Consider the following 25,045-nt stretch of genomic DNA (forward strand, 5'->3'; position numbering starts at 1 on the left):
CCCCACATTCCTTTCCCAGAGGAAACAGGAGGGAGCTGGCTCCCCAGGCCTGGAAGATCATTTCTAGCTGTGGCCCACCTTTGAGACCCTACTGTGTACACCACACACACCCTTCCCACTTGTCTCCTTCTCTCGCGTCTGTCTGCTGAGGCAGCCTTCTCCACATCTGCCAGGTTAAAAGACAGAAAGTGGACCTTGGAGATTCTGGTCTCTTTCAAGGTCCCTGTCGGCCTGGACACAATGTCACATGCCTCTGCCCTCCCTATAGCACCCAGACCACCCAGGTCCCCATCAGACTCTCATCATTGCTCAGCCATGAGAGGCCCAGGGGCTGAAAAGAATGAAGAAACTCTTTGCTTAAATGTAAGGCCTGGGCTTGCAGCAAGATTAAAGAGGCAGTTGAGCTGGGTGGTGGTGGTGGTGGTGGTGGTGGTGGTGGTGGTGGTGGTGGTGGCGGCAGCGGCGCAAACCTGTAATCCCGGCACTCGGGAGGCAGAGGCAGGTGGATCTCTGTGAGTTCGAGGCCAGCTTGATCTACAGAGCTAGTCCAGGACAGGCTCCAAAGCTACAGAGAAACCCTGTCTCAAAACAAACAAACAAACAAACAAACACACAAACAAACAAACAAACAAAGGCAGTTGGGGGCTAGGGAGATCGGTATTTGGCTTCCAACCCTCGGAGTCTATGTAGAAGCCACAAAGGGGAATGAATGTAAAGGCTGACGCTGGAAATTTCCCTCTGACCTCCTAGGGAAGTGGCATGCGTGCCCTCATGAACACACACATAAAGACCTAAAAAAAGAAAAAGAAAAAAAGCCTGATAGGGTGGCAGAAGCAGAGGTAGGTGGATCAGGTTATCCTGGTCTATGTCTCAAGTTCCAGGACAGGGATATGTAAGGTGGCAGTTAGGTCCCTGGAAGGACTAGTGAGGAAGCCTGATGGGAGTCAAGGACATCTTTGGGTCTAAGTTCCAGGACAGGTAGGGCTATGTAAGGTGGCAGTTAGGTCCCTGGAAGGACTAGTGAGGAAGCCTGATGGGAGTCAAGGACATCTTTGGGTCTGCCGTCTGCTTTGGGCCCCAGGGTCAACATGGCTGAGGACATCTTGGCGGGATGGCCACCTGGTCTCTGAAGGTACGGCCTTTGGGAGGAAGCGATAAGGCGGCCAGAGCAGGATGGTCAGATCCAGAGTTGTTGATTTTCTAGTGGTCCACTGGAGACATGCAGACTCAGTTTCACTGTCCCTGGCTGCCCCGCTGTCCCTGACTGGTCCTTTCCTGCTCTCCCTGAGTCCTGACTCAGCTCATGGCAGCCCTGCTCTTCCCGTTGGGTTTCCGCAGGGTGGAGGTGGGGGTCCAGCTCCTGTATGGGCCCCACAAGCAGCAAACAGGAAACAGAAGAACAAAACCGTTCGGTGGCTGACTCGCCCCCCCCCCCCAGGCCTCACCCTCACCCTTCCTCCTCTGTTCTTCCTTCCCTCCATCCTGCCCACCCGCTCGCTCCCTCTCTTCCTCCCTTCCTCTTCTGTACCTCTCACATGAGCCACCCTCCTGGCAAGTGAGGACAGTGGCTGGCCAGATGAGTGTTTGGAAGCAAGCCAGCCCGTGGCTCTCCCTCTTAGGTGGGCTCTGGGCTTGTGTCCCCTTCTGCTGGGCATTTCCCTCTCTGTGCACAAACTGGTCTATAGTGGGGGTTGTAGTGACAAGTGCCTTCATGAACTCAGGGTATGAATGACAGTGGAGAATACAGACCAGCCAGGGCCATTGCCTGCCCTGCCTCTGCTGGGGGAAAGGATGGGGGGCCTGGAGAGCCAGCTTCCCATCTCACTCACATTCTGGAGGTGGCAGAGGGAGAATGAAGCTCTTGGAGCCTCCTCTTGGTGATGCCAGAGTTCACGGGCAAGGGTCCTGGGGAAGAGGGGTGGACACGCTTCCTTTGGGAGCCCGGAGTGGGGTCTCTGTAGCCTGAGGGTGCATCTTACACTCTGTCACACCTCACTCTGGGCCGGCAGTGTGTGCCCCTTGAAGAGCACAGTGGCCTGAGGCAAGCAGTGCTGAGCGGCGTGTCACCGTGTCACCAGCCTACTTGTATGTGGTTAAATGGACATCTCTCTCTGTGGCGGCTCTAAGGGTCTGGCACACCTTCAAAGGCTGTGCTTGCATGTCTTCCCCGTGGGGTAGGGATGTTTGCATAGGAGGATGTCCAAAGGTGTGATATCCACACTGAGGTCTGTGAGGACAGCATGTCCCTGGGAAACAAGTGGACGGGATGCTGTGAGGCACACAGCAAGAACATGTTTCTGCAGGAATGTGAAACCAATGGGCACATAGTATGACCGCCCGGCAGTGTGAATCCTTGTGTTTGCATGGTGTCGTCAGTGTGTGCAGTGCCTGAGCAGGGACCGCTCGAAGCCTCTGGCGTGGGGCGGAGGGTGAGCTGGCGCGGCGCCGGGGCCGCCCCGGAGGGGGAGGCGTCTGTCCCAAAGACTTGCCGGCGTGTCCCTGCCCGGCTCTGGCGGGCGCCTTCACCCGGGCGGCGCGGGAGGCGCGGCCCCGCTCCAGCCGTCCTGCCACCGTCCGCGCGGGCCGGCCGCCCCCTCGGGGCCTCGGGACCTCGAGCCCGCGGCTCTGGGGGGCGGACTGGAACCCCTGGGCTCCGCCTGCCGCGCGGGGGTCTGAGGACGTCCCCGGCCGGGCGCCGAGCCGCCGAGTCCCGCACAGCGCGTCCCCCTCCAGAAGCCAGGCCCGGTGCGCGCTGGGGCCGCGACGGTGGCCGAGCTCGGGGGTCCCCGCAGGCCGCGCTGGTGGGCAGCGCCGTTTGGCGCGTGGAGCGCGCGGGCGTCGGGGGCTGGCGCTGGGAGCGCGCCGTCGGCGTGGACTGCAGCGCCCCGGAGCCGCGCTGCCTCTGGCTGCCCTGTCTGAGCCACAGCGACTGCCGAGCACCCGGGCTGCGTCCGGCCAGGGTGAGCAACAAACAGCTTTGGAGCCGGGTGGGAGCTGGATGTCAGGGCCTGGGAGCGCTCGGGTTACCCCCTCTCGAGCTCAGAGCGTCCTGCATTCCCAGGCGGACATCCTTGCAGTGGAGAGTGTGTGCGTGAGAAGGTTGAGAGTCGGGGTGAGGTGGCAGCATTGGTGTGGGAGCTTTCCCGAGGGAGCTGGATGGAACCTGGAGTGTGGGTAATGGCACCTGTGGACTCAGTACTTACTCCTGGTTTACAGGCAGTGGAAGGATGGAATGGGGGCTAATGACTGGAGGACTCGCTGGCATATCTAGGAATCCAGGCTGGCAGAGACCCAGTAAGAGCTAGGCATAGGGTCACTAACCCGAACAGTGGATGCCACCATATTTTCCTATCTTCTTTTCTACCAGCAGAGATGCTGACACAGAGGCACATAAGGGTTTCTTAGTGGCCACAGGAAGCTGAGGTGGCAGAATGACCCCCAGCAGGCAGTGGGTGATTTCCAGGGCGGGCAGTGGCCGAGCTGGGGGCAGTATATCTGCTGTTCGGGATCTGCCGGGCTGGTAGGCGTGAGTCACAGTGGGCGCCATGCCCAGCCTCAATACTGTGTTCTCTGCAATGACCTCTTTATGCTGGGGTAGGCTGGAGGGAGGGGGGGGGTCATACTGATGTGACCAATCCATCGAGTGGCCACCTCTGCCTGATGTGTTCCCTGGGCTGTTGGCCCTTTTTAAACAACAGTTGGTGTTTCTGGATGTCACTTTGTTTTCAGACAAGAGGGTAGGAGTGATTGCAAATAGATTCTAGCCAGGAGGGCTTAGTTGACAATGCCTGTGGCCCCTCTCTGTCCCCTGTTTGTGGGCCTGTGTCAGAGAGACAGAGTTAGGGGGGCTGAGCTGTACTTCTCCTCCGTCTCCTAGCTCTCCATGCTGGCGCTCTCTCTCTCTCTCTCTCTCTCTCTCTCTCTCTCTCTCTCTCTCTCTCTCTTCTGTATCTTGTAAGAGAAAAGCTAGACTCTGTTGTCAGAGGGGAGAAACCTGCATATAAGGTAACAAGAAGAACTTCCCACAGGGGAGCAGCCAGCCCTGACTGGGTCTGCAGGAGTCTCCTCTTCTGATAGGGATGTTTGGGGGTGGGGGCTGACATTCTCAAGAGACTCATTGGAAGGAGTAGAGACTGGACCTGGAAGGAAAGACAGAGGAAGCGGAGAGACTTAGATAAGTGGGGGTGGGGGGAGCTGTTGCTGGGGTGAGGAGAGGCCAGTGGGAGCAAGGCATACATACCCACTGTCCTGGATTACAGGCAGGTCCCCTCAGGGAGCGGCACCCCCAGGCAGCTGGCAGCTCTAGGCAGGATGTGTGTGTGTGTGTGTGTGTGTGTGTGTGTGTGTGTGTGTGTGTAGGGGGAGGGGAGGGGAACATGTGGGGACCTGTCCCAGCCGCTTCACATCACTGGGGCAGCTGGTGGCTTAAACCTTAATCCAGAGCACCAGCAAAACAATGGGCCCTGCAAACACCCTCAGCTCTGAGCCTGGGTGGGAGTGGGAAGGAGGACAGCCCGCACTAGATGGGGAACAGGGGTTCTCTGGGAGAGGCACTGGCGACCCATGAGATCATCTTTCCTATCAGGGAAATCAGGGAGGGGTGTGTTCAAATCTCAAGGAATTTCCAGTGAATGGTCTCCAGGCTTCTTGAACCCTATGAATGTAGGGCTCGTGGAAGAGGCCAGGGTGTAACCACAAGCAGATGGAGCTGAGGGGACATCATTGGGTCCCTGCTAAGGACTGGGACCAGGAGTAGTCTAGGTCTTGCTTGGACCTTTCTGGGAATGGCGAGCTCATGACCTAAACCCTTACAGTTTTCAGTCTGTGGACCGTCTCCTTTTCTGGAATGTCATTCAGCTGTTTTCTGTCTTCCACATGGTTCTGTTCCCTGAGACTACAATCCGCAAACCTAGTGTGTCTATCTCGTTTTTTTCTTTTCTTTCTTTCTTTTTTTTTTTTTATTTATTTGCAATTCGAGAATCTGCACTCTCCCCTAAACCTGCTGGTGGCAGCTAAGCCTCCTGGCTGGGCACCCTCTCATGCTCTCTCTCCATCTATTGACTAGGTGAGCAGGGGTGGACAGGTTCTCAGCTGGGCCTCTTAGCATCCCTGTGCGGTCAGGTGTCTGTGAGCTTTCTCCAGCTAGCGGAAGGGCAGCTCCCCATGCAAAGGAGCTCCTTACAGCAGGTCTGATGGACTTCCACGGTCCGGTCCATACCACCTGGGCCTTTCATCTTCAGGTTCCTGCCAGGGCCAAGGAGGAGCAAGGGTGGAGGCCTGTTGAAGGAGCTGGGGGGAGCTTTTGGCATCCTGAGGGCTTTGGATCAGAGGCAAATGCTAGCTCAGGCTGCCCCATGGCTGTGGGGGGCTGAGGCTTTGCTGAAGGCTTCTTGCTTTTCTCTCAGCCTGTCGCCTGGCACCAGTCTCTTCTGTCAGCCTGTCTGCATACAATCTATCTCATACTCGTTACTGGCTCTTTATCTGCGTGTCCAAAGACACTCAAGACAGTCTTCTCTGTCTGTCATCTCTTGCCTCCTGCTCCAGATGTGGTCCTACATGGCCTCCTCAACTCTTTTCTTTGGATACCCTGCCATGACATCCAGGGGAATCCCAAGCATTCTGGCAGGGTGGACAGAGGGCAGTATCTGCCATCTGCATTTCTGGTGAACCAGCCTGGCCTTTGGGCTGAGCTCTGCAACCTCAGCAAGTCCCTTCAGTGGCCTGATGTCCAGTTGGGGCTTTTTGATCCCGTGCTATTGGAGAGTGCATTTTTTGTGCCAGTCTGTGCAGACATTTTTTTTTTTGCTCTGTGCTGTGTGCATGTGTGTATATGCAAGACTGGTTATGTGTACCTGTGCCCATGCCAGTGTGCCTACATGGTGCAAACATATGGTTCTGTGAGTCTGTCTGTATGCACATTTACTATTGTTTTTTATTTTATCATTTATTTATTTGTTTATTTTTGGCTTTTCGGGACAGAGTTTCTTTATATAGCCTTGGCTGTCCTGAAACTCACTCTGTAGACCAAGCTGGCCTTGAACTCGGAGATCCTATCCGCCTGCCTCTGCCTACTGAGTGCTGGGATTAAAGGCATGCACCACCACTGTCCAGTTTATGTGTGCACATTTGTTTGTGTTCCTGTTTGTGGTATGTCTGCATATGTTGTATGTGTGTTTGATTGTGTTCATGCATGGAAGTATATGTGTGAGGATGTGCAATAGTTTTATGTGCAACTTTCTATGCAGAAAAGCTGTGTGTGCAGTGTCTGGCACATAGTAAGTGTGTATTGGCTCAGTTTCCAGGGAGGCAATGGTACCATGAGGAGACCGAAGGAGAAACTCATAGGGAAGAAGCTGTCAAGCTTTGAGGAGTGAGAGAGGAAGGGTAGTGTGAAAGGGCCAGGGCCCAGAAGGACCTGGATGGGACCTGGATGGCGTGGCTGTGGATGTTGGCGATCCCTGTCGGGTCCTAGGCTCCTAGGCAGCTGGAGGCAGGTGCTGAGCCATGAGCATAGGCTACACGATGTTCATCTATCTATCTCCCCATGCTCCTGCAGCTTCCCCTGGGCCCACGAGATGGGTGCTCTTCTCGGCGCCCCCTCCCCTGGCAGGGGCCGAGGACACTGCTGCTGCGCAAAAGTCTCCAGGATGGCTTTGGCTTTACCCTGCGTCACTTCATCGTGTACCCACCCGAGTCAGCCGTGCACTGCAGCCTGAAGGTAGGTCCTGCTTGCCAGTCCTGGCCGCTCTGCGGGGGGCGGCACAGGGGAGGGAGCTTGATGGGAGAGAGAAGCTGGTTGGCCTATTCTAGTTACCTGTCAGAGGAGTCCTTCCCTCGAGGGGTCCAGCCTGGCTCCCTTCTGAACTGTGTAAGAGGAGAGCTGTAAGGACGCAGTGCCCGCTGTGCCCAGGACTCCTGCTCTGTGACTGTGCACAAACTCCCTAACTTTTCTGGAATGGGTCTTGTCAAGGGGATGCAGAGGTGAGAAGTCAGTACGTGCAGGGCTGCATGCACGTGTGCAACACACACACATACATACACAGAGACACACAGACACAGACACAGGCGCGCACACACAGACATACACTCATACACACACACACAGACACAGAGACACACACACACAGACACAGAGACACACAGACACACACACACAGACACAGAGACACACAGACACACACATACAGACAAACAGACATACAGACACATGCACAGACACACATGCACAGACACACACAGACCCACACATATACAGACACACACATATACAGACACACACGGACACAGACACACACAGACCCACACATATACAGACACAGACACACACACACAGACACACACATACAGATGCACACAGACACAGACACACACATACACAGACACAGACACACACACAGACACACACACACACAGACACACACATACAGACAAACAGACATACAGACACATGCACAGACACACACAGACCCACACATATACAGACACACACAGACACACACACACACAGACAAACACACGCACACAGTCTCTGGAAAGGGAATGATCATTTTGGCTAACAGGCTCCTTGTTCACTTGTCCACTGGTTCTTGACCTGGATCAGCTCTTTCCATCCCCTGGCCAAGGGGTCAGAGACACCCCCCCCCCTTATTTGCTGGAAAGAGTCCTGGGGGAGGGATCCAAGGGCCCCCAGCTCTTAATCCTAACTCAGTCCTGTGTTGTGGATTTGGTCATCGTGGATTTAGCTCCATCTCACCCCTCTGTGACTGCATTTCTCCTGAGGGCTACTATTGCCTTAATCCCTAAGAGCTTTCCAGACCTAATGCAGATGCCTGAGGCTCTCTGAATCATAGATCCAGAACTTCTCAGGCCAGTACAAGGCCACCAGCTGGAGAGAGGGTCCCTGAAAGCAAAGAGTGTGGAAGACAGGCAGGTAGCCAGGCAGCAATCGGGTTCCCAGCCTCCCTTCCAGCAGAGGAGACAGATTTCTATTAAAGTTGATGAGCCCCTCTCTCTCCTGTCCCCAAGGCTGGATCAGCCTGCACAACTGTTGGGGGATTATCGCTTGGGCACCTTGACCCCACCTGCCACACAGCCAAAGCGTTAGGTTTCTCTGTATGTCTCTGCACCTGTGTATGCCTATGTGTAGCGCGTGTGTGTGTGTGTGTGTGTGTGTGTGTGTGTGTGTGTGTGTGTGTGTTGTCTGTAGGCTTATGGTATGTGTATATGTCTGTCCCATGCTTTACGGCTTTCACATGTGGATGAATCTTTGATGCCAGGATCACCACTGTCATTGGCTGGGACTACACCTAAGCGTTAGGTGACCAAGGGCACCAGCCCGTCTCTCCCAGAACCCTACTCCTTCCTTTCCGCCTTTCTAGCTCCGGCCACCTTCTCTCGGGACACTGTGGAGAAGTGGCAGTGACAGAGACTGTGGACTAGCATGGTGGGTTCTCTTTCTCATGGGCCAACTCTGGGGCAAGACAAGCCAGGATTGCTCCCTCCCTTTCTAGAACCTACTCCCCCCCCCCCCACGCGCGCCTGGGAGAAGCTCTCCTCCAGAGTGCTCTGCCTGGGAGCCTGCAGTGAGCTTAGCTGTCTAAATGCATCTGTCTGCCTCTGCCACCCGTTGCCCATGCTGTCAGCTCACATCAGTGGGCATGCACCTCCCACGGGGAACTGGGCAGAGGCTTGGGCTCCAACAGCACTTAGCATCTTTCCTGGCCCACCTTGACCTGACTGGGCCACCAGTGAGTCCTGAGTTTGGGGGGTGGGGGGCTCGACAAGGCAGTATGACCCTTAAGGGTCCTGTCAACTCTGAGACGTTATAGTTGCTGGCTCAGCCTGTCTTTGTCCTTCTGGTTCTTCTCCAATGCCAATACCTTCCCCAGGATGGACCCCTGACCCTCCTAGCAGCTCTCCCTCACCCCTGTAGGTAGCTGCAAGAATCCTGCTCCTTGCCTGACACCCGCTTCTGCTTATCAAAGAACCTTTCCCGGCCCCCTCTTCCCTTGCAGAGCAGAACGCTATAGTCTGACTTCTGCTACTTGCTGCTGTTGGCTCAGCACATCCAGCCCCAAGTGTGCACCCCTCCCCCTTGCTAATCTGGACCTCCCAGCCCATTCTCTGAGAGAGATAGCCTTGTTTACACTTTCAGGCTACTTATCTTTGTCTTCCTGGCTCCTCTGCCTATGTGATGGGACCTCCTCCCCTGGGCCGCAGCCTCCCTAGGGGAAGAGGGCATGGATCCCTGGTAGAATGGATGTTCTTGGAAGCCTGGGATGCTAGTGTGGTGGGATTGACAGGTCTGAGAATAGGGTGTATGTATTACTGGGATACTTGTTCCGACCTGGGACTGCTCTGACAGCTCCCCCGTCTCCTTGCTGTTGGCTAGTTGGAAGGAGACAAGGGTTGGAGGGGGGGGGGGATGGCTCAGCAGGGCTGCTCAGGTGCAGCATGCTGCTGATGCTGCTGGGGTGAACAGGTGCCACACCCACCTCTCTGTTCCCTGCAGGAGGAAGAGAATGGAGGCCGAGGAGGAGGCCGAGGCCGAGGAGGAGGAGGAGGAGGAGGTAAGGAGGTGGAGCTGGGCTGGGGCTGGGCTTCAGTGTCTCTCCTGCACCCAGCGGGCCCCACCCTCTTCTTGTCTCGGTCTAGTCTTTCTCCTCTCTGTTCCTGGCTAAGCTGGCTCCAGGCATCTCCTCCTCATTCTGTTCTCCCTCCCCGTTTTTCCCTCTCACAGTGTCTTGCTATGGGCCTGTCTCTCCCACAGGCTTCTGATACTGAGTACTCTGGGTGACAGATCCCCATCTGGTCCCACTGCTCCCACGACTTTCTTCCAGAAAAAAAGTCTAGGCTAAGGCAACAGGGCCTGTGGATCAAGGTTGGGGTGTACTGAGCATGGGTTCATCTTGTGGGTGGAGAAGTGGAAGGCATAGTGGGGCCCTGAGGCGTGTCTTAAAAGAGCCCAACTCACCTTACTGTCACCTTTGCTGTCTGTTTGTCTGTTTGTTATCGAGACAGGGTTTCTCTGTGTAGACCAGGCTGGCCTCGAACTCAGAGAGTTCCTGATTGTTGCGATTAAAAGGGTGTGCCACCACAGCCCGGCCTACCTTTACTATCTTTTGTTTTGTTTTGTTTTGTTTTGTTTTTCAGACAGGGTTTCTCTGTGTAGTTTTGGTGCCTGTCCTGGAACTCACTTTGTAGACCAGGCTGGCCTCGAACTCACAAAGATGCACTTGCCTCTGCCTCCCAAGTGCCTACCTTTACTATCTTAAGGGTCCTTTGCTGGCTCTCAAGCTCCCCAAGTATTTAAAGCTGAACTCCCCAAACAGGCAGCTTTCCTGCCTCTGTCTGTGGGCAGCCATGGGGACATGATTCTCCTGGGTTCTCGTGCCACTGTCCCAGGACAGGCTCCAGTGGGGGAGCCTTGTTGGCAAGTGATGGAGTTAGTATCCATCTTGTGCTCAGCCCAGGGCTCTCAGGCTTCTGCCTGGAGCCCCTGACCCTGGAGAAGGAAGAAAGACGGGAGACATATTGGGTATCTCTCTGGTCCTGTGTCATGTCATCTCTCCATACATGTGAGGTCTCCCATAGCCTGCATCTTTAAGACTTGATAGGTGCATTAAAAAAATATTTACCTTTGTATGTGCCTGGGTGTATGTATGTTTCTGCACCATGTGTGTGCAGAAGCCTGAGTATGTTAGAAGAGGTCGTCAGATCCCCTGGAACTAGAGTTACAGGCATTTGTGAGCTGCCCTGTGGATGCTGGGAACCAAACCCAGGCCCTGTGCAAGAGCAACCAGTGCTCTTAACCTCTCCAGCCCAGATAAGGGCTGAACATTATCAGAGTGTGTACTCAGGATAATGCCAGAGTGTACCATGCTAAGTGTTCAGAGAGCAGAGGACGACTTGGTGGAGTTCACTCTCTCCTTCCACCTTTTTGTTTTGTCTTGTTTTTTTTTTTTCCGAGACAGGGTTTCTCTGTGTAGTTTTGGTACCTGTCCTGGAACTCACTGCAGACCAGGCTGGCCTCAAACTCACAGAGATCCACCTGCCTCTGCCTCCCGAGTGCTGGGATTAAAAGTGTGCACCACCACCATCCGGCTTCTCTTTCCACCTTTGTGTGGGTTTCAGGGATTGAATTCAGACCATGCAAATGTCTTTCCTCACTGAACTGTCTTGTCAGCCCTGTAGGGGCCCGGCGTATGTTACCCTTCCCTTGTCCTGTGAATTGTATGTGATGTCTGCTTGACAGTGAACTCTGGAAGGGCAAGGCTGTGTGTGTCCACACATCCTGTGTAGCCTGGCTTCTAGCACAAGATAGGGACTCAGCTCCATGGCTGTGGGCAGCTCTTTATGTGTCCTTGGTGGTGTCCTTATCCTGTTGTGGGACCTTGTGTGGCTGTGGGCATAGGTCCCGTGGAAGTGTGGGTCATTGCATGCTTGTGTCTGTATGTGATCATCCTCTGAGTGTGTGTCCCCTGTATGTGTAGCTGTGCGTGGGTGTGGCCTTCAGCAGCCACCCCCAGCTAACCTGGCTGATGCCCACCAGGACCCTCCCCCCGGCACCGCCTGGAGCCCATGGACACCATCTTTGTGAAGAACGTGAAGGATGGTGGCCCTGCCCACAGGGCGGGGCTTCGCACAGGTAAGCCTGCCCAGTGGTTTAACATACTCCTCTAGGCTCCCTTTCCTTCTGACTGGGTTGGAGTTCTTGAACCCGACGCTGAGGGAGCTCCTCTTCCCTCACTGTCCTTCATGCTTGGTACAGGGGTGCCCTCCACCCTCTGCTTTGGACTCTCACATGTGGGCCCACTTCTTGTCCCTAGGAGACCGGCTGGTGAAGGTGAATGGGGAGAGCGTCATTGGGAAGACATACTCCCAGGTCATAGGTCTGATCCAGAACAGGTGAGCAGCAGACCTTCTTCCTTCCAGGGTAGCGTGCAGACTCTCCCTCCCCCAACCTGGGCCCTGCAACTGGATCCCTCTCCCCCAGACCCTGTCACCTCTGGCTTGACTCTCTCCCTGTCTCTGCAGTGATGACACCCTGGAGCTCTCCATCATGCCCAAGGATGAGGACATCCTCCAGCTGGTGAGTCCCTCGGTCTGCATGGAGGGCCTGGGCCCAGCACAGTCTTCTGGGCCCCTGTGGGAGAAAAGAGAAGGAAATCGCCTGTCGTTGCTCAACTGGGGACCAGGCCCATCCCTGGGCTGGGCTGCTTGTTGCCTCACTCTAGGCTGCTCTGTGCTAGGGAGGCAGGAGGTGCTGGCCTTGGTAGGCAGGATTCCTGCCAGGGTATCTGAAAGGAGGGTGGCCAGGCGGGCCCTGCCAGCCTGGCATGTTCTTGTCTGCTCCTGTGAGAGACGCCTGCTCCCTGCACCCCCTACCCACTTGGCCTGAGGGAACATGGCTCTGTAGATGTGTCCATACATGCACACATCCAACACAACCTTTCAACACATCCCACAGTCACAGATACCACTTAGTATAGATCAGGACAGTCACCCTTGCATAGCACAGTGTGACTCAGCTCCATGGAAGACACACATAGCATTGCAGGCCCAGGCTGACAGATCCTCTCTCTATTTCAGTGTCACCGTGGTTCACTGTCTAGGCCAGTGTACCACGACACCTGGGTAGCACACAGCAAGATCTCACAGAATCTCACTTGCACCTTGGGCTCGTAACACAAATGCTGCACACATCTGGATTCTGCGCTGCTGTGACATAAACACACACTAGCGAGCATTAGCAATGCTGCCCAGACCTGTCACAGCATGCTGCAGTCCCTCTCAGGCACCTATGCTCAGTGATATCACAGGACCCCAAATTCAGACACAGGGGGATATAAATTCTGAACCCATCGCCCCCAGTGCCTCAGCACACTCAGAACATGATAGGGAGGGTGCCACCCAAAAGGCACGTCCCACATGTGTTGTGTGAAGTAAAGCCAAAGACCCGCGTCTGGAGTCTGGAACACTCCCTGTTGCCTAGTGCCCTGGTCTTGGTCTCATGAATCCTCTCCAGATGCCAGCTTGCTTGTTCCTTAGGTCACTGCCCCTCAGAGGATGGCTGAGGGCCAAGCCCCAGAGGCTCGGCGCTGCCATGCTGGCTCTGACTGTGTCACTATAATGACAGGGCCACACTTGGCATCATGCCTCCCTGGGAACCTCCATCCCTGACCTCAGATGTCCCCTTGCTCTTCCTGGAGATGAAGAGGAGAGAATGGAGGCTCAGAGGGGTGGATGGCTCACCCCAAGTCTTAAAGTGCTTGACCGTATGCCAGACTTGAGGCGAGGCCACTTATGAGAGAGTAGCGGGACATGACCCTGGGGTACCCTGGCTCAGTCCAGCTCTCAGATCCAAGGGGTGGCAAGGGCAGCAGCCTTGAACTCTGCCAGACTTAGACCCAAGTGGGCTGCCAGCCCCAGATGTCAACATCTGGGAGCTTCCACTACCCCGCCATCTCCAGCCAGCCTGAGGGTGGGGCCCAGGCATTCCTGTGGTTGGGAGCCAAGGCTGGAGGCCAATCGGGCGGCGGCAGCTGCTGACGCCACCACCGACGCGGCAAGTCCCCTCCACACCCATCCTCCCTCCTCCTACCGCCAGGCCGCCAGGCAGCCGAAAGAGAGCCGGGTGGGGAAGAGGGGGAGCTTCAGGGAGGGCTAACTGAGGGGACTGAGGGACCCAAATCATCAGGACAGGGGCTGTGGTGAGAGGCAGCAGGGTAGCAGGCACGGGTTGGCGGGATGCTGTCTCCACCACCGTGATGCTGGGAGCCCCGGGAGCCGGCAGGATGGCAGGAGGGAGAGGTATGTGTTACTGGCCCAGTATGCCAGGCTAGAGGGGCCGAGTGTGCGGGGGGTGTGGTTAGCTGGTCCTTGTCACATGATGTTTGGGTTTGGGACTGGAGGGGTAGTTGTTTGTGTATTTCATTGTGTGTGCTGTATGTGTGTGTCAGGGTGTGTATTTTGCCGTCTCTGTGATGTGGTATAGTATGTGTGTGTCTGGGTTCACCCCCCCACCCTTTGCTCTTTATCCTGAGACAGTCCCCCTCAGCTCAGCTAGTGCTGGGCTGGGCCAGGGACACAAGACTGCTGTCCCGGGAGGGGGGGCCCTGCCTCCTTTTTAGGCTGAGCCTGGGCTCCAGCCCTGTCCCTCCTCAGTAATGCAGCGTCAGCTTTAGCAGCCGGTGCCAGATTCCAGGCCTAGGGGTGGCCGGAGGTGGCCCAAGGCCCCTTAGCCAGTCCAGCCCCTTCTCCAAGCTGGCTACTGGGAAGCAAGAAGTGGTCATGTTTATCCCAAGGCTCAAGCCCTGGGGCCCAGCTCATACCACCTTGTATTAAAGGGGCACTGGGCTCTTCCAGCCTCTGCCCACCCTCAGACCACCCCTCCTTGGACACACCCCTCAGCCAGCTTTCTAGTGTCTTCTTCCACTTTGACAGATTTCTGTCCATTTCCCAGTGTGGGCATCGCTGGACATAAAGGAACAGTAGGCGGCAGAGGACAGGATGGGGGAGGCCCCCAGCAAACAGATGTTGGAATGTTTGTGGCTAAAGGCTGTCCTTGTTATAAGTCTTAGAGAAATCTGGCTATTTCTTGAGAGAGAGGGAGAGAGAGAGAGAGGGAGAGAGAGACTCTTTTTTTCTTTGTCCTCCCTCAGGACCCTCCTTGGAGCATACACTAATCCATTCAGGATGCCCTACTTAAGGATGTCTACCTTCCATTCCCTTCTGAGGACTTTAGCACCCTAGGCTTGTCTTGTTTCTGTCCTGAGTCCAGTCTGGTCACAGTTCTATGCCTCTGTTTCTGGTCAGGCCTACTCCCAGGATGCCTACCTGAAGGGCAACGAGCCGTATTCTGGAGAGGCCCACAGCATCCCAGAACCACCTCCACTCTGCTACCCACGGAAGTCCTATGCCCCGCCAACCCGGGCCTCTGCCTGGGCCACTGTGGTGCCTGAGACTACCTCAGCACTGCCCACGGATCCCCGGAGTCCTGCTGCCTGGAGTGACCCAGGGGCCCGTGTCCCATCTGCCACCCGTGCCCAACTGGACAGCTCTTTATTGGGGATGAGCCAGCCCCGCCCAAGCCCTGGTGCCTTTGCCCACCACCCTTCAGAGTCCCGGACGCCCCGTGCCTTTCCAGAGCCCGGTAGCCGGGTGCTCCCCAGCAGACTGGAGTGCCAGCAGGCTCTGTCCCACTGGCTGTCAAATCAGATACCCCGCAGGGCGGGGGAGAGACGGTGCCCAGCCATGCCACCCCGGGCCCGCAGTGCCTCCCAGGACCGGTTGGAGGATGTGACTGCCCACCACCCATGGCCCTGCTCCACCTCCCAGGATGCCTTGAGCCAGCTGGGCCAGGAGGGTTGGCACCGAGCTCGCTCAGACGATTACCTGAGCCGGGCTACCCGCTCTGCCGAAGCACTGGGGCCCGGAGCGCTGGTGTCACCTCGCCTTGAGCGCTGTGGTTGGGCTCCCCAGCGTCCGTCTGCCCGAACCTCTGCTTGCCCTTCTCGGGACCTTCCAGGGTCCCAGGCCCCTCCCCCGTCTGGCCTGCAGGGCCTGGATGACATTGGGTACATTGGATATCGGAGCTATAGCCCATCATTCCAGCGCCGGACTGGTCTCCTGCATGCTCTCTCCTTCCGGGACTCACCTTTTGGGGGACTTCCCACCTTCAACTTGGCCCAGTCTCCTGCACCATTCCCACCAGAGGCCTCTGAACCACCTAGAGTCGTCCGGCCAGAACCTGGCACCCGAACCCTGGAGCCTCCCACAGAGGATCACCGTGATGAGGTGGTCCTGAGGCAGAAGCCTCCAACAGGTCGCAAGGTCCAGCTGACCCCGGCAAGGCAGATGAACCTTGGATTTGGTGATGAGTCCCCAGAGCCAGAGACCAGAGGGGAACGGCCAGGCCGGAAGGTGGCCCCTTTGGCCACTACAGAAGACTCCTTGGCTTCCATTCCCTTCATTGGTGAGTGGTGTTACAAGCAGCTGGCTAAAGATCCCAGTCCTTCTGTATTCCCACTACCTGTCTACTGTGCCATGACTCTGGGCTGTGTGCCGATAGGCTCATCTGGGTTTTCCCATCCTTCAACCATCCCTTCTTCCATCCTGTCTCCCACTTATCCATTCTTCCAGCCATCTTTCCAGCCAGTTTCTCCTTCCTGCCTTCCCCCTTCCTCCCTTCCTTCTCTCCTTTCTGCCTGCCTTTGTTCCTTCATTCGTTCCTTCCATCTCGTCATCATTCTTAACTTTCATTCTTCCTTCCTCTGTTTTCCTTCACTCTTTGTGTCCGTCAGTCTTTGTTTTTTCCTACCTGTCCCACATTCCTCCCACAAACATTTACAGCAGGCACTGTGAAGGCTTCTGCTTCCCTGGGGGATGGAGATCAGACAGAAGGAAATGGGACAGACTCTGGGGATGGGGAAGGGAGGGCTCTGTGCCCTAAATGGGTGTGGTCGGCCCTGGGAAAATATTGGAAAAACACTTGGTTAAGAAGGATTCGAGGTAGACTGAGGAAGAATATTCAAAGAGAAAGATGGGACTGTGTAGAGCCTGCAGTGGGAGAGGCAGAATGCTCTTCCAGGCCATGTGGTCCTTTCCGGTCCTAGGCCAAGCTTGGACTTCACCCTAAGAACAGAGGAGGCTGTGATGGCTATAGTGTTGGGGGGGGGGGCAAGAAGGCAGGGAGGCAGGGGTGATCCCCAGCTCTCTGACTTGCCTGGAGGGAGGCGCCTTATCTCTATATTGGGGGTGGAAGTGCAGAAAGAACATGAAAAGGGTTAGGGCTGTGAGGATGGAGACTGGGCTGGGTTAGGGGCTTTGGGGAAAGCCTGGAATGAAAATGAGGTTAGGCCTAAGACCTGGGACTGGGTTTGGAGCTGAGCAGCCTGAAGAGCAAGTTTAAATAGGATGATGTGATGCCATCAGCAGCCTGCAGTGGGGATCCAGCTGGGCCACTGTCAGGTACCCTCATCCAGTGGTCTAGTGGGGAGACATAGTGCTTGTCCTTAGAAGCCACCAATCTGATGGTGTTTTAGGAGCTCACTCCAAGCGGGGTGGCTCAGTCACACTCCTTGGTGTCCTTGATGCAAAGGGAAGCTCAGCCCCTGCTAAGAGGATATACTACCCGGCCACAGTCTGGTGGGCGAGGCACCCTGGGCAGTAGGCAAGACATGTGTTGAGAAATGCCCTCGTGAGGAAGAGTTGAGGGGTTTGCAGCTTGTGTGTGCCCAAAGCCTGATAGGACTGGGGTATTCAGGCAGCTTGTGTCCTTCACACCTTCTGTCCTCTGCTGGCAGATGAACCCACCAGCCCCAGCATTGACCTCCAAGCCAAGCATGTCCCTGCCTCTGCAGTGGTCTCCAGTGCCATGAACTCAGCTCCTGTCCTGGGCACAAGCCCATCTTCACCAACCTTCACCTTTGCCCTCAGCCGCCATTACTCCCAGGATTGCAGTGAGTACCTCCATTCTGTGTCACCCCCTCCTCTGCTGTCTGGTCCCTGTGGGTCTTCTGCCCAATGTCAGTTTGCTTCTTCTGGGGCCCCACAGGAGCACCCACTCCTGACCCTGACCAGAAGGGAGGGCTCCTAGGGTCTCTCCCAACCTGTTTGCTAACCCTGAGGCCTCATGTGGCGCCTTTTCAGGCAGTATCAAGGCAGGCCGTCGCTCCTCCTACCTGCTGGCCATCACCACAGAACGCTCCAAGTCCTGTGATGACGGACTCAACACCTTCCGTGACGAGGGCCGAGTGTTCCGGTGAGGCCCTGTCCGACTGGGGTGGGGTGGTTTCTGTTCTTCTAGCTGTGGCTGTGGGTTTGGGTGGGTGATGAGGATGAGGACCATCCACAGCCCTCACCCTGGGTCCTTGCTCCCCAGGCGCCTTCCCAACCGGGTACCCAGCCTACGAATGCTACGGAGCTTCTTTACCGATGGGGTAAGCCAGCAAAGCACGTGTGTACATTTGTTTGTTTGTTTGTGTGTGTGTGTGTGTGTGTGTGTGTGTGTGTGTGTGTGTGTAGAAGGGTGATAGCTCTATATGTCCTGGGTTCCACATCTGTGGTTCCTGTGACCCCTAAAGGAAGTACTCTGGCTCCTGGCCCCTTCCCTGTATCTCATCTTCATGCCACTCATGTGATCTGCCTCCCACCTGAGGACTTTGCATTTGTCCTTGAATCTGGAAAGTCTCAAACCACAGAACTGCCCCCGCCTCTCACTCCCTCTCCCACCCCACACTCTCCCTCTCTCTTCAGTGCCGAATGGAACCTAGGGTCAAGCATGGCAGGGAGAGCTAGCTCTAGCTCTGAGCAGTATCTCCTTTGTTGATTGTTTTGAGTCAGGGTCTTAACTATATAGCTATTGCTGGCCTCACTCTGTAGCCCAGGCTGGCTTTGAACTCAGAGATCCAACAGCCTCTGTCTCTCCAGTGCTGGAATTAAAGGTGCGTGCCATCATGACCAGCTTCCAACTCTTTATCTCACCGCACCCCCAAATCATTTATTTATTTATTCTGTGCATGAGCGCGTGCGTGTGTGTGTGTGTGTGTGTGTGTGTGTGTGTGTGTGTGTGCATAGGTGTGTGCAGCTGCGTGCAGGTGCCTGAGGAGATCAGAGGCATGTGAGTCTCCTGGAGCTGGACCTGTAGGTGTCTGTTAGCCCTACAGTATGAGTCTTTCCAGATTCTTTTTCTTAATTTTCTTATAGATTTGTTGATTTTATTTCATGTGTCTGCGTGTTTTGCCTGTGTATGTCTGTGCACCATGCTCATGACTACTGATGTGGAGGTGAGAAGAAGGCATTGTTCCTTAGGATCTGGTGTCACATATGGCTGTGAGCCACCCTATGGGTGCTAGGAACTGAACACGGGTCCTCTGCAAGAGCAGCCAGTGCTCTTAACCACTGAGCTGTCCCTCCGACCCTCAGTTTTCTTAGGACAGGGTCTTGATAGACCTTGAAGACAGGGTTGGAGTCCAGGCTGGCCTCGTGACCTTCCTGCCTCAGCCTCCTGAGTTGTAGGAGCACTGTATCACTGTTGCGCTTTTGCAGACCCTCTGAGGCTTGCTTTGAAACGGCAGCCCCACAGCTGCTGTTTCCTGTCGCTCTTTGGCAGTTTGTGCACCCCCCCCCACACACGCATCGCTTGTTGGCTTAGCACCTTACAGACATGGGCCCCCCCGGCTGCCCCTCATCACTTCCTCAGCTCGCTGACCTCTCCCTGGATGTGCCAGCTCTGAGGCTGGATTCCTGTTGCCACCACCCCTTCCCGATCAACTCCTGTCCCATCACTACTCAGTCTTTGTTGATGTTCCCCTTCCCTGTTTACTCACCTCCTTGTTGCCACCATCGCTTCCCCTGTTTCCTCAATTCCTTCAAGGCTATAAAGCTGAGGGAAGGCCCAGGTTGTCTTTTCCAGCGTGAGGAGCCATGCTTTCTGCTGGCAGATTGGAGCCTTTCCTCTTCCTGGCTTCTTCATGAGGTCTCATGACCTCAACACAAACGGTCCAGTGAGGACAAGCAAGGCCCATGAGGTCACACAGCACATCAGAGTACAACACAGACATAGACCGGCCTGTGTGGCTGCCGGTGGTCCATGGGTTTCCTGAGATGCCAGTACCATGGGAGCCACCCTAAGCTGCCCTCTGTTTTCTCCCTGCAGTCTCTAGATAGCTGGGGCACCTCGGAAGATGCTGAGGCCCCCTCTAAGCGACACTCCACCTCCGACCTCTCCGATGCAACCTTCAGTGACATCAGGAGAGAAGGCTGGTTGTGTTATAAGCAGATCCTCACCAGGAAGGGGAAGGTAAGGTGGTCTGAGGAGGGAGGTCCAGGCTGGATGCAAGCTGGCTCTGACAGAACTTTCCAGGTCCTCTTATGCTTGTCCTGAAGCCTCTGAAGCCAGAAAAAAAACCACCTTAGGCTCTAGCCTGACGACTCAAGGTTAGATGCCAGGAAGAGCTTCTGGGAGAGGGGGGGATTACCAAACCTCTGAAAAGGAGAGTGACCGAGAGGCGCTCCCTGCTGTGGGATACACAGCAAGCTATGTTTGGAATTCTGACCAAACCATTCTTCAGTGACCCTGAATGGCCACCAGGGTTTATGGTAAAGGAGCAAGGCCAGGGGGATGCTGAGGCCCAAGAAGGAAGCAGAAGCCAGTTTTCTCAGGGCCCTGGGAGGTCCTGAGTGCAGGCTCAGCTTAAGGGCAACTGAAAACCTTGGGAGAGTTTGAGCGTTCAAATACTCATGTGGCTTCCTGGGATGAGTTAGTGAGGGATGCCTTGGAGTAAGAAGACCATTTAGAAGCCACCACAAGATCCAGGTGAGAGATAAGGGCCTGTGGGAGTGGGTGAGGAGGTGGGCAGGAGGGGACAGGGGGATTCAGAAGAGAAGATGGGCTCTGATCTCCCAAGCCTGAATTTGAGTCCCAGGCTGGAGGCACTGGGCTGGGAAGAGGGAGAAAAAGGAGGCCGGTGGTTCAGACAAACCTGGCCTTGATTCTTGATGGCATGGCTTGTTGCTGAAGGGCTCGGTCCCTTGTGTTTGTGACTCAGTGTCTCTAAGGGGCTCTGACTAACACTTTTCCTAGCCTCCTGCTAGGCGTTTAAACACATGGTCTGAACAAAGAGTGTACTATACTAGGTGTGGTGAGACCGGTCTATAGTCCAAGCTATTTGGAAGCTGAGGATAGAGAGTTCATGACTTGTCTAGGCTACAGAGTGAGTTCAAGGACAGCTGGACAACTTACTAAAATCCTTTCTCAAAATAAAATGTGACCAGGTGGTGGCGGTGCATGCCTTTAATTCCAGCATTAAGGAGGCAGAAGAAGGCAGATCTCTGAATTCAAGGGCAGCCTGGTGTACAGAGAGAGTTCCAGGACAGCCAGGGCTACACAGAGAAACCCTGTCTCAAAAAAACAAAAACAAAAACAAAACAAAACAAAACAAAACAAAAACCAATAAATAAATAAACAAATAAAATGTGAGCCAAGGGCTGGGAATGTAGATTATTGGTAGAATATTTGCCTAGCAGGCATGAGGACCTGGTTTAAGCCTTAGTCACACTACACACACACACACACACACACACACACACATACACACACACACACACACACACACATTTCTTCTGGGCTGTGCTGACGGAACCCTTGCCTGACCTATGGAAGGGCCTAGGCTCCATTCCTGTCATTGCAGAAAGGGAGGGGGAAGTGGGGTTGTAATAACTTGGCACTCGGAGCTGATTTTTTTTTTTTTTTTTTTTTTTTTTTTTTTTTTTTGCTTTATTGCCATTGCAGACATCCCTCAATATCTAGAGGGGGATGGCTCCAGAAGCCCCCAAGGGTACAATGGACACGCAAGTCCCTTTTGTAAAGCAAATTAGTATCTGCATGCAGCTGATGTAATCCTCCCATGCTCTGTAAGTCATCTCTGGATGGCATGTGCTGCCTCATACTATGTAATGCCATGTAAATAGTTGTTACAGTGGGTTGTTTATGGAATGCCGAGGAAAAAAGGCTACACCCCTTAGTACAGATGCAGGGTTTGTTTTCTGAATTTTTTGATCCATGGTTGGTTCAATCCATGGTTATAGAACCTGTAGAAGGGATGCCTCTAGGGGTGGTACCTGGAAAGAATAAACTTTGAAATCGTCAGACTCTGAATTCCCACACAACTCGATTCCTACACACTGTTGCATGCATATGGCTTCTGGAAAGCCACCTTAACTTCCCCGAGCTGTAAGATGAGTCAGGAGGGGTGAAGTGTAGGCCAGAAAGCACCGGCGTTTACAGACACAAAGCCTCCAGCTCCTGAGGGTCTGTCGAGCTTCTGAGGACTTAAGTGAGGGAGCCAGCTCGCCTGGTCCTGTCCTCTTGGGGTTGGTGACCACAGAGAAAGTGCTAATTGCTCCTGGATGACGGGTGCACTCGCTGTCAGCACAGGGAGTTTAGAGGCTTAGCAGGGTGGCATTTAACATGCCTAGGAGGCTGAGACAGGAAGCGTGTGGGAGTCTGGAGTAGAGAGGGACTGGGTGGGAGGGAGTATCGTGGGGGAGACCCCCTCACTAAGGGCTGGAGGGAGGCTCAGAAGAGTGTGCCAGAAGCCAGAGAAGGTGGTAGAAGGTGAAGTGGGGTGGTACCCAGAGAACTTTTCTGTCCTGTAATACGGGGTGGTGTAGGGAGATGTGTGACACAGGAGACGAGTGAGTCTGTGCTGGGAGGAGTTGGTATCATTGCTGTTGCTTATGTGGACAAGGCCCTGGGATGGGACCAGGGGCTATCTGTAAGAGGTTCTAGGGAAAGGTTGGCTGATGGCCTCGGGGGTGACTGAGGGAGGTAGAGGACAGGTTGAGCTTCCTGGCATGGATGGCAGGAGGGACTCTCCCTTGAGTTTCTGGTTGAGGAGCAGACTTAGGAAGAGGAAGCTCTGTTGGAGTTCTGTGACCCTCCATATGCTCTGACTGAGGTCCTGTGAATAGAAACATGGAGGTGTGGCATACAGGGAAGCCCAACTGAAGGTCACCGTAGTCCACCAGGTGTGCACCAGTACCTGTGGCCTCAGGTACAGGGAGAAGGAGACAAGGACCAGGGAGTCTTTTGTTTTGTTTTGAGACAGGGTTTCTCTGTGTAGCCCTGCCTGTCCTGGAACTCGCTCTGTAGACCAGGCTGGCCTCGAACTGAGATCCCACTGCCTCTGCCTCCCAGTGCTGGCATTAAGGACCAGCCCCATGTAGCTATGAGTTTCTCCCATCCTGTCCAGACCTACAGTTGGAAGGAATCTCTCCCATCCGTGTGCCGCAGCCACTTGGTCCCAAATAAATACACAGAGGCTAATATTGTTTACAAACTGTATGGCCTATGGGTCAGGTTTCTTGCTAGCTAGCTTTTATACCTTAACTCAACTCATTTCTATTAATCTATATGTTGCCACATGGGCATGGCATTACCGGTCTGCTGGCATCTTGTTGCTTCTTGAGCAGTGGACTAGCATCTCTCCTCACTCTCTTCTCCCATCTCTTCAGTTAGAATGTCCTTATTCTGCTTTGCCATTGGCCAAACAGCTTTATTTATCAACCAATCAGAGTGACCCATATTCACGGTGTACAGAAAGACATCCCACAGCAGCCCCACAACAGAGTCATGACAGGAAGTGAGAGCTGGGGAGGTAAGGCTGGCCAGGAAACTAAAAAGACCTAGGAAAATGGCAGTCTCTCCAAGAAGAGGTGGGCTAGGAGAGGCAGGTGTCTGTGTGAGCTGTGCAGGCAGAGCCCAGTGTGGAAACATCCTTTAAGACCATGGTATAGAAGAGCCTGGCCCCTGCCTTGGGTGACCCTGGCAGCCCAGCTTCAGTGTTTTCTGGGCAGGGAAAAGCACTGGCTCTTTGGCTCACCGACCAGTCCTGAAGTAGAGGGGCTTCCTTCCCGTCTCTTGCTGGCCAAAACCCAGTGTTACTTGTTTACCATGCCTAGGAACTAGAAAAGCATCCTGGAGCCAGCTGCAGACCCTGGGTCTGTCTGGGGTCCTGTTTTGTCACCTCCTGTCATCCACACCAGTAGTCCCAGCCAGCCTCACTCTCCCACCCTCTGCCTGCTTTAGAGATCAGTGGCCAGGCAGAGGGTGGGCACATGTATGTGGTACTCCTTAGGCCAGGGTCCAATTTGAGGGACACGGCCATGGACATTCGCTGCTTAGCTCTCAGTATTTGTTAGCAGCGACATTGATGCCAGGGAGAGACTTGACTTATTCAGGGCTATCCAGCTGGTTTAGTCTCAGAGCAGCCCTTGGGACCACGTCATGCTAACACAGTCATTCTCTTGAAGCAGGAGTCTCATTTATTACAGTGTTAGGGCTGTTCCAGTTGCAGTGTGTTGGCCCAGCAGCTCTGTGATGGTGCGCTCGGCTCATAAATTGGGATCTACCCTAAGGGAAGCTGGGCATGCCTGCTTCAGCCCCACTCTCTGGAGGGCCCTGGAGCCCCCACCATCAAGACAGTGAACATTTGGCTTGCATCCAGCTCTGGGCTTGGAGCATTTGTCCCAGCAGCTTGCTGTGTACCCAGGAAACTCACAGCCAGAACCTGAGATGATGGGGCTATCTGCCGGGCATTACAGTAGTCAAGAGCGGGTGAAGGAGGAAGCCACAAAGAGAAGTGAGAGAAGCTTGGGAGTCTGAGGCACGAAGATTAAATTCAAGTACATCTGGGCATGGTGACTCACACCTTTAGTACTTGGGGAGCAGAGGCAGGCTGGTCCCTGAGTTTGAGGTTAGCCTGGTCTACAGAGCAAGTTTCAGGACAACCAGGGCTACACAGAGTTCCAGGACAGCCAGGGCTAAGGGCTGGGGAATCCAACTCAGTGGAGAAGGCTTACCTGACATGCACAAACAAGTCTTGGGTTCGATCTCTGACACAACAGAAGAGACAGAAAGCGAAGAGGGATTGCTGTTTGGCTCAGCAGTGAGGGGGCCTGGTGCCAAGCCTGAGCTTGATCCCTGGGATCTACCTGGTAGAGGTAGGGAGCTCATTCCTGCAGGTTGGCTTTTGGCTTTCGCTAGCATGCCAGACACACCCACATTTCCCCACCCATATAAAATAAGTAAATAAATGAGAGAGAGAGAGAGAGAGAGAGAGAGAGAGAGAGAGAGAGAGAGAGAGAGGGAAAAGACAGGCCACAGGAGAAGAGCAGCTGGTGCCTAGGCCCTGAGAGCAGAAGGCTATGGCCAGTCACTGGTAGGCAAAGGCCCAGTGGCTTGACAGACCAAGGAAGCAGGGCGATAAGTTTGGAGAGGGTCACAACGGGACCTCAGGACCTTCTGTTTGGTTCAAGGGGCTGCCCAAAGAAGAGGCAAGCTCCTTCACAGTAGAAATAATGGTGGGGCTGCCACCTGGAGAGTCAAGGCCGGGGGCCTGGGAAGGTGGGTACTGTTGTCCAGATGAGGAGTCAATGAGGTGGGCGGAATGGCAGCGTTCCAGGTGGGGACATGTGGTACCGGGTGGGCACAGATGGTACTCTAAAAGCAGGATCCTTGATTTCTGATGAGCTGGGTGTC

General features: G+C 54.8%; 1 protein-coding gene across 1 annotated transcript in view; it reads left to right on the forward strand.

Moving 5' to 3' along the window:
- The window catches only part of Arhgap23 (Rho GTPase activating protein 23), an 87,236-nt gene that overhangs the window by 24,026 nt on the left and 38,165 nt on the right, over nucleotides 1-25,045 (forward strand). Inside the window, exons 2-11 of the mRNA XM_036195296.1 lie at nucleotides 6,557-6,718; nucleotides 9,512-9,539; nucleotides 11,552-11,647; nucleotides 11,829-11,907; nucleotides 12,037-12,091; nucleotides 14,818-15,976; nucleotides 17,307-17,462; nucleotides 17,653-17,764; nucleotides 17,885-17,942; nucleotides 19,661-19,804. Coding sequence (XP_036051189.1) covers nucleotides 6,557-6,718; nucleotides 9,512-9,539; nucleotides 11,552-11,647; nucleotides 11,829-11,907; nucleotides 12,037-12,091; nucleotides 14,818-15,976; nucleotides 17,307-17,462; nucleotides 17,653-17,764; nucleotides 17,885-17,942; nucleotides 19,661-19,804 — 2,049 coding nt within the window. The remainder of the gene's footprint in view (nucleotides 1-6,556; nucleotides 6,719-9,511; nucleotides 9,540-11,551; nucleotides 11,648-11,828; nucleotides 11,908-12,036; nucleotides 12,092-14,817; nucleotides 15,977-17,306; nucleotides 17,463-17,652; nucleotides 17,765-17,884; nucleotides 17,943-19,660; nucleotides 19,805-25,045) is intronic.

The sequence above is a fragment of the Onychomys torridus genome, chromosome 8 (assembly GCF_903995425.1).
Source record: "Onychomys torridus chromosome 8, mOncTor1.1, whole genome shotgun sequence".
Lineage (NCBI taxonomy): Eukaryota > Metazoa > Chordata > Mammalia > Rodentia > Cricetidae > Onychomys > Onychomys torridus.